General features: G+C 34.2%; 1 protein-coding gene across 3 annotated transcripts in view; it reads left to right on the top strand.

Moving 5' to 3' along the window:
* The window catches only part of LOC107363160 (uncharacterized), a 34,321-nt gene extending 27,469 nt beyond the window's left edge, over positions 1-6,852 (top strand). For all 3 annotated transcript variants that reach the window (XM_015930340.3, XM_015930339.3, XM_015930341.3), the window contains 2 exons: positions 2,994-3,254; positions 3,718-6,852. In XM_015930340.3, coding sequence (XP_015785826.2) covers positions 2,994-3,254; positions 3,718-5,687 — 2,231 coding nt within the window. In that variant the 3' untranslated portion in view covers positions 5,688-6,852. The remainder of the gene's footprint in view (positions 1-2,993; positions 3,255-3,717) is intronic.
* Positions 6,853-15,792: the final 8,940 nt, after the last annotated feature.

Raw genomic sequence — 15,792 nt, 5'->3', positions numbered from 1 at the left:
TCTCTGGAAGAGAAACGGAAAAATACGAATTAAACTCAATATTTTGTCTGTTTTTATGTAAACTCAATGTTAGGCCGATGATGAGTTTTGTTGAAACGGGAAATGGTGAGCCTTCTAGGATCAAGTTGCCAGCTTGTTAGGCAAATGTCAGTGAAATGTTTTACTCTTCAATTTGTACTTCAAAAGGTGTCAGACTCAAGTTAACAGTTCTTGTATGTGGACCGGCCTACCGCGACAGCTTTTAAGGCACCGTCTACCCCTTGCAACCAAGGTGTTTTAACGACCCATAGACGCAGGTTTTTCCAGATTTGCTGGAAATCCACGAGGAAGGGAGGATAGAATAGTCCAGGGGGTTTAACCATGAGTAAGCCCTACTGTATGTCGCCTTAACTTCAGGACTTGGACGAGATTCAAACGCTAACCCCAAGACGCAGATTACAACATATGAAGGATAGCAGTCTTATCGCCAATGCTAACCATTAGGCTAAAATTAAGTTAACAAGAGTCGAGATTTTTTTCCATAGTTGTCATCCAACAAGAATTTTGTTTTTTACATTTTGTTGACACAAAAGTAATACCTGGTACTTGTTGCGTTAAAAGTACAAGCTGAGCCCCCGATCATGGCTGATCGTAAATTTCTTTTCACTGAATACAATAAATTCAATCCACATTTAAAGACTCGAATGGTTGATGAAAAATCATTGTCTATGAGAAAAACTAAAAAAAAATTTCGTTCATTTTGAGAGTTGTACAGTTGAAGCAGCAGATATTTAACTTACTCTTTGGTCGAAAGACAGTTTTACATATACTCCTAACCCAACAATAAACCATCAATCTGAATACAAAAAAAGTTTTTCCCCCAAAGTCAATAGTAAAAGATACGGATTCTGCGTTTTTTCCCCCACCCTGTTTAAACGCTAATTTCTCAGCAACCTAAATTCCGAGAAAGCTCTGACTATTTTTCGTAATTGAAGTTCAATCAGGGCTTTCATTCTATGTAAAAATTTTTTTTAGAACCCGTTTAGTTTGGTCACAATCTTCCCGCAAAAATTTCATAGTTTGACTTTATATATTGTATAGATTAATAGTTAGTCGTGTAAAAAAGTTGGTGAAAAATTGATATTAATATTGACATCATATGTTGACTATTAACAATTAACGAGTCTTTTGCATTTCTAGCTGTCAATAGTAAATTATATTTAGCTTTTAATAATAAATCAAATATCCACTTGACCATTGTATTGGCTCAAGTATATATTTAGCTCAAGTTCAAGTTGAACGGCAAAGCTCATGTTGAAACTGATTAACGGTGTTTTCATAAATGAACAAATAATATCAATACTAATGATGACCACATTGGCTATCAATGGTGATTCGGACAAATATCGATGTAATATTGTTGCTCAATGTTATTAGCCATAATGGTTGTGAAGCAAAAATTTGGACTAATTTTGATAAATAATAATAGCTAATTGTTGCTGCAAGTTTTGATTAATTGCCAGACACAATGTGTTATTTACTGTCAATCCAATTTCACTTTGATAAAATTGGATCCATTAAATTAGATGAAATTTAAATGGCGTTAATCAAATTGTGTTATTTTTACAATTTAGTAAGCTCTTTGCATTTCATTTCATCGTACAATTAATCTTCATCTTCATCTTTATTGTTGTTATTTTGCTCATCATTCAAGTAAATTGTCATCATTTTAATCTGCCAAGCTAATCAGTAACTCTGTGTAAACCTGTGAACATATCATCATGATGAAGACTGAAGACAGTCATAAAACACGAAAATGATGCCAAGTTTTTCAAGAAAATCCTGAAAACAAGTTTAAAATTACAAAATTTTCCAAAAAAATGACGAATATTTTTAAAATATGTTTTTTTGAACAAAATTCAAATTCTGATAAATTGCTGAAATGAATTGAAAAATTGAATGAAAAATGCTTTTTTTCAAATCTCAACCATTTAAGTGAGTTTCAAGATGGATTCATGTTTAATTATTCAAATGGTTAAAGTGTGATTCAAATTTCGATGAAAAGTTATTTTAAAAAAAACAATTTTCATTGAATTTTAATTTATCACTTTTACCCAAAAACTCATAACTTCAACATATAACTCAACAAAATCAAGTTGAATAATATGCTGAATTGTCTCAAAACTATTCTTATTTATTTTTCCTTAAGACTAAACTTAAATATTTGGCTAAATTGTTGATATAATTGAAAGGAAGTTGCGCTCAATGAAAATTTCAAAAGTAGCTGTAAAGTGACGCTAATACTACGGTTTCATGATGCTTTAACAATCATGAAATTGTCATGAAATTGTGAATGAAAAAAGGAACCAAAATGATGGTCAAAGAAGAGAGTAAAGAAGAAAATCGATAAAATATTGATCGTCGGAAGAAGATGTAATGTTGTGATGATCAAGTTGAAAGAAAGTGACTGGGAAAGATGCCAAGTGAGTTGATGATGAAGACGATGATGATGATGATGAGGAGCAAAAAAGTTGCTGATGAGAGCGCATGAAATTCGGAGTAATAACGTCATTTTGACGTTGAATGAAATAGTAAAATAGTAGATTCTGATTGGATGAAATTTGGTTCCGGCGTGCCTTAAAAGGAGATTTGTGGTCGTGGTTTTCATTCATGAAAAGATTCAACTAGCAAAGTAACTTTAGCAAAAAAGATTCAGAAAGATTCAGAAACACACAGAACACACACACACACATCCATACACACATCTACGTACAAACACACAAACAAACAAAGTGTGCGTGTGTTTTGTTTTCCTTTGTTTTTGTTTTGTTTTGTTTTTCACTCGTAACTTATTCTTGACAATATCCAGTGATTATTCAGCAATAATGTTTCACATTTCAACGTTATCCTTTTGAGTTGATCAATTATCTCGTTTTAAGTGTCATAAACCATGTGTCTTCATATGTCTTTAACGGATGGCTTTTCTTCTCTTTTCTCGTCTAATTTTATCACAGCCGAAACACTTGGACTCGTCCAGGACAAAAACGAAGGTGACGATAGTATGTACGCTAGTTCCTCAGGTCGACAGGAGGGCAACAATGACCAGTTAAATTATTCAGATAGTACAACCAGCTCAATTTATTTAGCAACTGACTCTGAATCTAATCAGCAAACATCAACATCAACCGCCACTACATCGCCTTGGCTTATCCAAGAGAAACCTCTTTACTCTCCAATAATTAATCTGGTTCCAGCTCAACAATTACAACAATTAGGTAAATAAGAATCAACAATCACGATATTTGTTCACAAAGATATCAATCAATTTTAACTAAATTACAATTAGAATAAAGAAACAATTAAAAATTAATGAAAGATAAACCATAAGTTAAGTTAACAAATCCAACTCAAGAGTAGAGTTATTTTAACCTTTGAATCAACCGTTAATTTGAGGGAAAATAATCCCAAGCTGCAAAGCTTACGACATCTAGTGGCATAAATTTCTGATTCTCGACTGAAATTATGCAAAAATTGTTGAATGTTTAATGTTTTTCAATGTTTATTCATCAAATTAATGTTGATTAGATTAACAATTAATTTTTAATTTATTACCAAATTTGTAACTTAAGAAAGAGGAAAATATGTCTTATTACAAACATCATCTAAATTGGTAAATTGATTGATATGTTAGCTTGGAGTTGCCTAAACGTTATTAACCATTTTTATCTTTTGTTACAGGTGGTCAATATTCCAGTGGATTAACAACAACAACCACATCAGTTTCCGGACAATCGTCTCAATTGTGTTCAACCCTAAATCCAAGCATGTGTATGGTCTCAGGAACTGGGTCACCACAACCACATCTTCACCACCATGGTCATCATTCAACCCTCCATACACACCATCCTACCCAACATCATACACATCAACACCATGCAAGTCATCAATTGTTAACAAATGTATCACCATTATCAACCAGTGACCATCTTCATTCACATCAAAGCCATCAAACTCACCATCCTCATACACATTATGAATTATCTTCATCCAATCCTCAAGGATCTTCTGATGGTTCCTATTCAACAACAGAACTTTTAAGCTCATTTTCAAGTTCTTCCTTTGGCGATACTTTTGCCATTAAACCTATTTATACCAATTCACCGACAAGGGAAACAGAGCTGGGTGCTTCGCCTCTTGAAAACTCAGCCAATACCAATAATAATAATAGTAATAATAGTAGTAGTAATAATAATAACAACAATAATAATCTAATTAATCCAAATAATGCAACATTGTTAACTAACGATGATCTATTTGGTCGATTATCAGCTTCCAATACTGACTTGACAAGTCAACATTTAGCTAAATATCAATGGTCAACCTTTCCATCTGCAACTGCCATTGTGATTCCTTCATCTGTAACCTCTGGTGGAGCCTCATCACCACCTTCATCATCTTCCCTCCAAGAGTATCAAACGCTTACCTCAGCATCTCCACTTCACCATCTTCATCCAAATTCATCAACTACAATAATTCCTAAAGTTGAGCCAACACCAGACGGTTATGTAACTTCAATTAGTTTATCTTCTACTTCATCATCAAACAACAATACGGGTAACAACAATTCACTAGGAGCCAATCCTTTATATACAACATCATCTTCATCGTCAACAACAGCCACTGTAGTAACAAATACTTCATCAACTTCATTATCTCAACAAAGGTCGAGTAATAATAATAGTAATAATAACAATTCTAACAGTACAAGTGATCAAATAGCAGTTGGTTCAATTGATAATGTAAATAGATCTACATCGACTGGATCAACGGGATCAACATCAACTCCAACCAATGAGGGAACCACTGAAGCCAATTTAGCCGAATATAATCAAGCCACATCAAAAGGCCATGAAATTTTAAGCCAAGCATACCAATCAAGTCCAGTTCCTTTAAAATTGATGCCAGTTAAACCTCGTAAATATCCCAATAGACCAAGTAAAACTCCAGTCCATGAAAGACCCTACGCTTGTCCTGTTAAACCTTGTGATCGTCGTTTCTCCCGCTCTGATGAATTAACTCGACACATTCGTATTCACACTGGTCAAAAACCTTTTCAATGTCGCATCTGTATGAGATCATTTTCTCGCTCTGATCATCTGACAACCCATGTTCGCACTCACACCGGTGAAAAGCCATTCAGTTGTGACCTGTGTGGCCGTAAATTTGCTCGCTCAGATGAGAAAAAGCGTCATGCCAAAGTCCATTTAAAACAAAAGGTTAAACGAGAATCTAGAGGTCATTCAAATTCATCTCGATCCTCCCGATCTGCAGCAGCAGCAGCCGCAGCGGCCGCAGCGGCATCGTCATCCTCAACAGCAGCCTCTGCGTCTTCATCTGGTTCATCTTCAGTAACAGTCGCAGCAACCGTAACTCTTACAGCAGCTACAACCTTAGATCATCAACTACACCAGCACCAACACATGTCGAGCCAGCAGCAGCAGCAACAGCAGCAACAACAACAGCAACAGCAGCAGCAGCAACAACAACAACACCATCATCACCATCATCAACAACAACAACAACAACAACATCAGCAACAACAACACCAACAACCACAATATCATCAACATTATCACCATCAACAATCCCAACAAAGCCAACATCATCATCTACTCCAACAACAGCAACATCAACAAGCGCAACAATGATTTGAAACGAAAGATGAGATTCACTTGGAAACATAGAACAATCAAAAAGCTAAATTTCTTAATCCTAATCAATGTCTCTCAATCCTTCAACAAATTTCCTAAAATTGGTTGTTATTAATTTTACTATTTCATGGTTTCCTCTTTAACTGGTGTACCAATAAGGCTAAATGTTTGGTTGGCCCCAACAATCAAAAAGCTTTACACTCAAAACAAATCATCTATTTTAATGTTTCTCTTTTTTCCTTCTTCATCTCTTTGCCTTGCTATTATCAAATTATTAACTATCGTTGATTATTGTTTGCCAAACATACAAACACTCATATTGATCACTCCTTGACAATGCACATTAATTTACACACAAACACACATATACTTTAACTATCATTAATTGTGAAGAAATCATTTTTTCACCGATAAAGCCTCACACACACACACAATTATATAAATGTAATATTCTTACCGCCATTGCCTCACCCCTTCTTTATCGTCCATCTTCTTGTCCAGTTAAATCCTCAATTTGTTTACTATTTCTTCCTATCAACTCAAATTATAATTATTACTATTAAATACGTTGACAAACACCTTCCCCGCAAACACGCATTTTAATCAACAACTCAAATCATCTTCAACTTTAAGCCTTTTCAATCCTTCAATCCTTTGTTTAACACTTTTTTCAACTGTGACTTTTGACAACAATCTTTGGTATCTCTATTAATTAATCAACTATGATATATTGTCATGAAACATGAAATGTTTTCACCTTGATAATTGTTTTCAATTTCAATCAATTGTAATTATATTTTCTTTCCTCTCCAAACATTTCCCTTAATCAACACTCAACAAAACCTAAATGGCAACATTTCTGGTGGACAACAATTGGAAGCAAATTGAAATTTCAAAAAAAGGTCGGACGGTTAATCAGGGTTTAAGCTGGATCCAATTATTAAATTAATTCAATGAGACAAAAAATTGATATAAAAAAAACAAAATAAACCTTAAACGAATTGATTTTTACAAATAAACATACAAAGCTCATCCTATGATTATATACATTATATACAATTGTTAATCACTATGAACCAAGCAAACCTTGTAAAACTATCTGATTGAAACAACAAAACCTTACAATTAACTTCTCAATTAAAGTTTGATTATTTTTCTTTTCCTTTTTTGTTTCTCTTCAAATAAAGTGTAAAATGTGAATGAATAATGAACAAATCATAATCCAACTTATTCAATGCAATTCGGTGTAAAAAACTCAATCTATTGACCATTTACGATGATTATTAGCTAGCCTTTCAAACTAGCCATTAAATCTGTATTAGGAAAGATTAACCATTGGACAATTGTATTGGATTTAAACACAAGGGCGAAACTGGATTCTAATAACTTGGAGTAACTGGCTGATAGGTTTTGAATAAATGTTAATGTTACCCAATTTAATTGCCTGAATGCTGGTTACCTTCACTGGTTCAACACTTAACATGTAATCCTAAGGGTAATCAGTTAAATTGATAAAGTTATCGTAAAAATTGAACAAAGAATCGCACATTAACATTACAAATGTCAAACTCCTACACAGTGTTAATCAAACGGAATCAATTTTTTAAATTTCTCCTAATTTGGTCAACAGTTTGGTTACAAATCAACCAAAAACAAGCAAATCAAGGTTCTCTTAATGCTTTATAATTTATAGCTTAATGGGTTAAAGATTCCTAATCATTGGTAAAAACCTTGATTTTTCTGGTATTATCTTTAGTAAAATGATCACAATTTAAGGCCATTTCCTCGAGTCAATTTAGTTTGCTCAGAATGGTTTATAATTTGGTTAATCAGTTGAAGGAGTGAATGTGATTGATGTTTGAGTTGTTGTCCGACTTTTGTGCTTTATTAATATTTTATAAACCAATTCACATTGGGTTTGGCTTCTTTTCCAGTTATTTATCTATTATTCAAATTATTCAGCCAAATTATTCTGCTTTTTATCTTCAATCAACTCCTAAATTAAATGTTATTTCAATACTCAACTGGGAGTTTATCTGAAGATGGGCTAATGATGACAACCAAATATGGCTGATAATAATACTTATCAACAATACTTTTCATCTTCTCCTACATGCTTATTGTGTTGATGGTTTTGATAACTTGTTTCTTTAAGGCAATTTTCCAATTCAAAGGTTAATATATTCAAATGTAAAACAACTATAGATCACAATTTGATTACTTGGATCTTATAAAACTGTCTAATTAGCAACAAAACGAAAACATTTTCAACCCGAGGTGATGTGTCAAAATAGCAAAACAACATTAAGAATCATGAGTCAAGAAGTTAAATGAAAATCTAACACCAATTGTATTTTGTATTCATTTGTTTTATTCTGGCAATTATTTTCTCATCAAGTTTTTTTTCATCAAATTGTTTAATTAAGACATTAAATCAAGTTTGTCAAATCTAGTAACTCATAATGTCTACTGTGAGAATCTCAGTTGAATCTCACTGAAATTTTGTGTTCAACTTTGGTCTTTCTTTCAATTGAATACTAAGGTGTCGTAGGAAGAGGACTGACTGGAGGATTGGAGGTCCAACATACCAGTAACCGGAACGTGGAATGACTCTGGAACAGGAACTATTGGATCGGCAACTGATCCTCGATTAGCAGGATAACATTCACCAGTCTTTGGTTGAGGAGTGGTGGTTGAAGCTGCCCGGTAACGGTCAAGTTTTACTCTTATGAACAGTTCAAAAAGTTGGGATAAATCACTGTTCAACGGGTTTCCTGTTGCTTCTAGAGATGGACGATTTCCGATCACAGAGGTGATCAATCTTTTGAACGATCTTCTTAAATAAAGCGATTTTAACTTTAGCGATACCAGCGTTTATTTTCACCATTTTTTACACGAAAACACGTTAAAAGACAAGCTTAGTCGATCTTATGATATCGAGCAGAAGATGAGCCGATATGATTGATCTTTTGAAAGTTGATCTCGAGCAATTTTACTCTTCGATATCGGAACAACTCTAGTTGGTTCGGCTCCAATTCGCTTTTCTTCGAATTGATTTCCAAGTTAAGTTAAAGGCAATCCTTGGGGTACCTGGATAAAAATTTATCTTGAAGGAACTTAAGAAACCGACTTTCTGTTGTTGGTCTCCCTGATGATGACGGATCAACTTTCATACTCTTATTTCTTGTTTTTTTGTAACATTTGTCGTTCATTCTTTATATAAATAGATCTGTTATCACCCAAAATTAACTTTAGATACATTTGTTCTTTCAGTTTCAAGCTCAAAGAATCTAACTTCTTAAAGCCTATCCATCGCTCTCCATCTTAACAGATTTTTCAGTTTTACCAGATTGTCTAACATAACTAAGAATAGCTTTGAAACCACCTGGTAATTTACTAGCATCGATCTCAGGAATAACAAGATCATCTATTTCAGGAACATGAACTATTGGTAATCTATCATCATAAATTAAGAAGTTTTTACTAAGAAGACACAATAAACACAATTGTCATATTTATGAACGCATTGACAAGCAATTGAAACAAAACGGCTCAAAAACGGGTGCAAATGAATTGTTTGAAAATTTAGTCTTTGATAGTTTGCTGGGACATGAGAACTGAATACATTAGGGCGATTTAAAATTGCATGGACCAACAGTTGGCGAGAAAATCGATTCCAAAGTTGAAACTTCGATTGCCTTTTGTACAATTATGGGAACAGACTTTTCCATGAAACTTATTCTCCTGTTGTAACTTTTGATTGCCCACCAGAAAATAAACTCATTTTGAGCAGTAAACGTTTTTGTTTCTGAACAAATCAATAAGTTCGATTTTCATTTAAACCTTCCGTATTCTGAGACCGTATGAGTTTGAGGGCTGAAACTTGTTATTAGTTTATAAAAATTATTAGTATACACCATGAGTCGACAACTTTTCCCGATTTGTGGACAGTTCTTTTGATTCTGGACTTTGACATAAAAAGTTTGAGTCTCAATATTTCGAGAATAGCAGCTCATACCATCGTAATTCTTTGATTAAACATTAGATTCTATCATAAACGATAATGTAATCAAATTTAGATCCATTCAAGAGACCAAATAAAAAGCTATACCATTTTATTGCTTACGTTGTGCGATTTGATACATTCATTTGATTTATTTACTCTTATGAAGGTGAATAGTGTAGAAAAGACAAATCTTATGTTATTTTAGAGGGATATTCATCACTAAATGACTTAACTCGAGTTTTTTTCGGTATTTAGTCATATCATGTTATTACCAATAACAAAGTCAAATGTTTAATCGAAAAATGGGGATTGTAGGTACTATCATTCTCGAAATATTGAGACTCAAACTTTTTAGATCAAAGCCCAGAATCAAGAGAACTATCGACAAATTGTGAAAAGTTATAGACTCATGATATGTACCGATAATTTTTATTGACGAATATTAAGTTTAGTCCTCTAACTCTTATGGCCATAGAATACGGAAGGTTTGAATGAAAATCGAACTTGTCTAATTTTTCAGAAACAGAAAATTTTATTTCTCGAAATGAGTTTATTTTCTGGTTGGCAATTGAAAATTACATCACACAAATAAATTTCATGCAAAAATCTTGTTCCTTAAATGCACAAAAGGCGATCGGAGTTTCAACTTCGAACTCAATTTTTTCAGAAACTGTTGCTCGGAGAAATTTAATAATCACACAAATGGACTCGGTTTTTCTGCTTGTACAATAGTAATGCTGTTGATAGAGTTGTTAATAAAAAGTCTCAATTAAAACAACAGTAACATTTATACACAAATCGATACAAATGCTGGAAGAAAAATAGGCAGAAAAGGATAAAAATGAATTTCATGCAAATTTATTATTTAGTAATTTGTAGAGACATGAGAACTGAGTCAGTAAGTGCGGTTAAAAAATTCCAGCGACCCACAATTGCCGAGAAAATCGATTCCAAAGTTAAAACTTCGATCGTATTTTGCGCGATTTTGGGACAAGATTTGTACATGAAACTTATTTTCCTTATGTTACTTTTGATTGCCAACCAGAAAATGGACTTATTTTAAAGAATAAAATTTTCAGTTTCTGAACAAATCGATTTGTTCGATTTTCAGTCAAATAGATCTCTTTGAGTGACCGTAAGACTCAGAGGTTTGAAACTGATTATTAGTACATAAAAATTGGCGGTACACATCATGAGTCTTTAAATTTTAACGATTTGTGGACAGTTCTCTTGATTCTGGGCTTTGACCTAAAAAGTTTGAGCCTCAATATTTCGAGAATGGTGGTACCTAAAATCGCCATTCTTTGACCAAACATTAGATTTTGTTATTGGTAATAACATAATATGAATTGATACCGAATAAAGTTTCAGATAAGTCATTTAGTGATGAATATCCATCTATAACATCATAAGATTTGTCTTTTCTCAACCATTTACCTTTATAAGAGTAAATAAAGCAAATAAATGTATTAAATCGCACAACAGAGATTACAAAATGCTATAACTTGTTTGTTTTGGTTTCTTGAATCATCGGAAATTTCATTATGTTTTAGTTCAGAATAGAATCTAGTGTTTGGTCAAGGAATAGCGATTGTAAATGCTACCATTCTCGAACTATTGAGGTTCAAAATTTTTAGACAAATGGCCAAAATCAAGAGAACCGTTTTTCCTTTGAAAAAATTATTTGTTCGCTAATGTGTACAGGCAAGTTTTATGGATTCAGGATAAGTTTCAGTCCTCTAACTCATGTGGTCACAGAATGATGAAGGTTTAACTTAAAATCGAATTTAGTTATTTTTTCAGAAACAGAAAACTTTATTTCTTGCAATAAGTTTATTTTCTGGTCAACCATCCAAAGTTACATCAGACAAATAAGTTTCATGGAAAAATCTGTTTTCATAATTAGACAAAAAGCGATCGAAGTTTCAACTTTGGACTCGATTTTCTTGCCAACTGTCGGGCGGAGAAATTATATCATCACATGAATGGACTCGTTTCTCATGTCTCATACAAACTAACAGAGTCTGGATTTCAAAGAAAGTAATTTAGACTCGTTTTTGCCTATTCGTGCATAAATATAACAATTGTGTAAATTGTGTTCGATTTCAAGTTAAACCTTCATCATTCTGTGACCACATGAGTTAGCGGACTGAAACTTATCCTGAGTCCATAAAACTTGACTTTACACATTAGTGATCAAATAATTTCTTCAAAGGAACAACGGTTCTCTTGATTTTGGCCATTTGTCTAAAAAGTTTGAACCTCAATAGTTCGAGAATGGTAGCATTTACAATCGCCATTCCTTGACCAAACACTAGATTCTATACTGAACTACAACATAATCGTATTTCCTATGATTTAAGAAACCAAAACAAAGAGTTATACCATTTTATAACCTTCGTTGTGCGTTTTGATACCTTTAGTTGCTTTATTTACTCTTATGAAGGTAAATGGTTGAGAAAAGACAAATCTTATGATGTTTTAGATGGATATTCATTGCCTCTTTTAGTTCTCACAAGCTTTCCAGCTCAGCTTTTTTCGGTATTCATTCATACTGTGTTATAGTCCATAATGAAATCCAGTGATTGGTCAAAGAATTGCGATTGTAAGTACTAACATTCTCGAAATATTGCGACTCAAACTTTTTAGGACAATGTCCAGAATCAAGAGAACTGCCATCAAATTGAGAAAAGTATTTAATCCATGATATGTGGGTATTTAATCCAATTTTTGGGTACTGAAAATAATTTTCAGCTCTCTAAATATTACGGTCACACAAAGAGATCGATTTGACTTGAAATCGAACTTGTCTATTTTTTCAGAAACTGAAACTTTTATTTCTTAAAATAAGTTTCTTTCTGATTGGCAATCAAAATTTACATCAGAAAAATTAGTTTCATGGAAAAACCTTGCTCCATAATTGCACAAAAGGCGATCGAAGTTTCAACTTCGAACTCGATTTTCTCGGGAACTGGGGGTCGCTGGAATTTTTCAACCACACTTACTGACTCAGTTTTCCCGTCTTTACAAACTACTAAATAATAAATTTGCATGAAATCTATTTTGTTGTAAGATTTAAGATTCGCGCTTATTGAGGATGGCAACCCGGTTGCCATCAATAGCTGTTGCTACTGGAAATACTCGGTATTTCCTTATTCTAAAAAGTATTTCCTTTAAATGTATTTCCTTTATAATTTGTATAAATAGTGAATCTAAATTGTAATTAATTAAGCTTCTGTGATTGCTGACCTTTGGTTAAGTAAAAGATATTTTGTGATTAATCAAGTGTGTCTAAAAGCTTCATTAGGTTCCGAGAACCTTCTCATCGGTTAAGAGTATTCCGGGAATACTCAGTGTTCCAACTTGGTTGGAAGATTCTATTGTTGAATCATTGTGTTTCAATAGTCTTGGACTATTAGTGTAATTGTTATACTTGTGAGTTATTGTTATAGCTACATTGGTTCAAGTTCTGAACTTATATTCAACCGAGTTGAATTGTGAGTAAAATTGACTCAACCGGGTTGAGTCAGGAATAGAGATTCTAAGGCTATAAAGCTGAGGCTTTGGAAATATAGCTTAGACATTAGTGTTTCAGGCTTGGAGCCATTAGTTATACAACATTTGGTAGAGATGAAGTTCGATTTTGGTTTTCTTTTGTGAATAGCGAGTTATCCTGTTATTTCGTTGGTGTTTTGTTCTAAGTGTGGGGGAATTGGTGAATTAGAAATAGAATTCCGAGAATTCTTTGCTGTTAGCTTCGATGGGTGATACTGACACTAGGCCACCGTCACAGACCCTATCAGAACAAATGAATTTCCTGATTACAAAATTTATGGAACATACGAAAGAGTACACATCGTTTAAGGACCAGATTGTTGAAGCTCAGAAACAAAATATAATGGAGATAAGAGATATCCGGACAATAATAGGTGATCATGCAACTTTGATTCATCGACTTAGGTTGAGTGAAGCTGGGAAAAGCAACTCTGAAGCTGTTCAATCGGAAGCTACTGTGACAGATCTACTCGATACGACAGCGAATGCGACGAACTTAACAGCAACGGAACAATCTACGTCTAGAGAATCGGATTCTCGTAAGTCAAGATTTCAGTTTCATTCTTTTCTTGATAACTTACCGAACACTGAAAATGAGAGAGTAAGACCTGCCATTATCAAGCCTGCACCTTTGCCTACGTTCAATGGAGAACATGAGAAAGCTAGAAGCTGGTTGAGAGCCTATGAAGAAGCTGCTGCTTTAAATTATTGGACGGAAGCTGAATTAATTAGGGGAGTTGGTGCATGCATGAAAGGTCCTGCGTCGACATGGTATTGGTACTCGTATGGTCCCAAATATTTTGAAAAGGGGTTTACATGGACGACCTTCAAAGAGCAATTTTTGAAAACTTATCATAAAGCTGGAGATAGACATTTGGCATTTCTGAGGATGATGAACCGGGTTCAACAAAAAGACGAAAGGATATCTTTGTATTACTTTCAAATGTTATCATTGTGTATGGACTATGATCCTGATATGTCACAAGATGAGATCATCGATAGTGTACTAAGAGGTTTAGAGCCCGGTATGAAAAATATTATTGCAACTGGTTTGCGTGGTAATAGGACATTGGAAGCCCTCGAAGAACTCATTGATATTAATGATACGGTCAATGAGAAGCTGAACCCTGAGTTAGCTTCATTTGTCAAACCTAAGAAAATTGAGAAGCCTGATGTAAAACCAAACCAGAAAACGCCATCACAACCTGAAAAGAAATCTCCTGAAGAAAAACGTAAGCCATTTTTCAGAAGACGCGATCCAACGAATGTGACTTGTTATAATTGTATGAAGACTGGTCATTACCAGCGAAATTGTCCTGATACATACGATGCTGCGAAAGCAAGGGCAAACGCCTTGCAATTAAAAGGACAAAGAAACGCTGTGGTTAATGCAGCTAATGTTGGGGATGTTCAGGGAACAACCGATACTCCGGGAGTATCCACTGGTGATGTTCCGGGAACATCAGGTATTCCGAGAATACCAAGTGAAAATACGGATTCTCAGAATCCAGGAGAAGTTGATGTGTTGCGAACTTTCAAGGATGATTGGGAAACGATTTCCCGAGAAATAACCATTCATTCTAATGATGTTGCTAACCCGCCGATAACACTTTTCAACTTCATTGGAGAAGTTTCTTTGCCGTCATTACTTATTGAGATTAATGAGCAAAGAACGAGTGCATTAATTGATACCGGAGCGAGAGTATCATTAATGAGTGACGAATTTCGAATTCGTTGTGGATTGGAATTAAAGCCATGGAACTTTGGCATGCTGACAATGGCAGATACAAGGCCATGCATGCCGCATGGTTACACTGAATGTAGGATGTTTATGGATAAACATATCATTCCAATACGGTTTATTGTAATGAAGAAGTTGACGATGGACGTTCTTTTGGGTGCAGATTTCTGTATACGCCATCATATTACATTAGCGTTTGGAGAAAAGAAAGTGATTAATTTATGTAAACCACATTCAGATGTAGTGAAAACGAGGAGACGAATTAACAGTGAATTTGTATTCGATCCCATTGCAAAAAGAGTTGTTCATAAAAGCAGATTAAGTAGTATTCCGTCAAGCATTCCGAATGCAAATACTAATGAACTCTCTATTGCAACAGTTGATTTAAATGAATTTGAAGATGTATTCAGTAAGGCATCAAATGATGTCGGATGCATCCCGGATGCAGTACATTCAATTGATACTGGAGATCATCCACCGATCTATCAAAAGTATTACCCGATCGCAATGTCAGAAAGAGTTGCAGTCGATAAACTTTTGACTGATATGTTAAAAGATGGAATTGCCATACCCAGTGAAAGTACATGGGCAAGTCCAATTGTATTAGTTGGCAAAAAGAATGGTCAAACAAGATTTTGCGTCGATTACCGTAAATTAAATGAGATTACGGCCCTTGATCCCTATCCCATTCCAAAAATTGAAGATGCTTTGGACTCGCTGGAGGGCTGCGTTTTGTTTTCGTCGTTGGATGTTGCAGCAATGTATTGGCACATCAAGATGAATCCTGTGGACCAATGTAA

The sequence above is a fragment of the Tetranychus urticae genome, chromosome 3 (assembly GCF_039701765.1).
Source record: "Tetranychus urticae isolate SD_2017Ah chromosome 3, NJAU_TeUrti_SD_1.0, whole genome shotgun sequence".
NCBI lineage: Eukaryota > Metazoa > Arthropoda > Arachnida > Trombidiformes > Tetranychidae > Tetranychus > Tetranychus urticae.
This window is presented reverse-complemented; position numbering and strand designations above follow the sequence as displayed.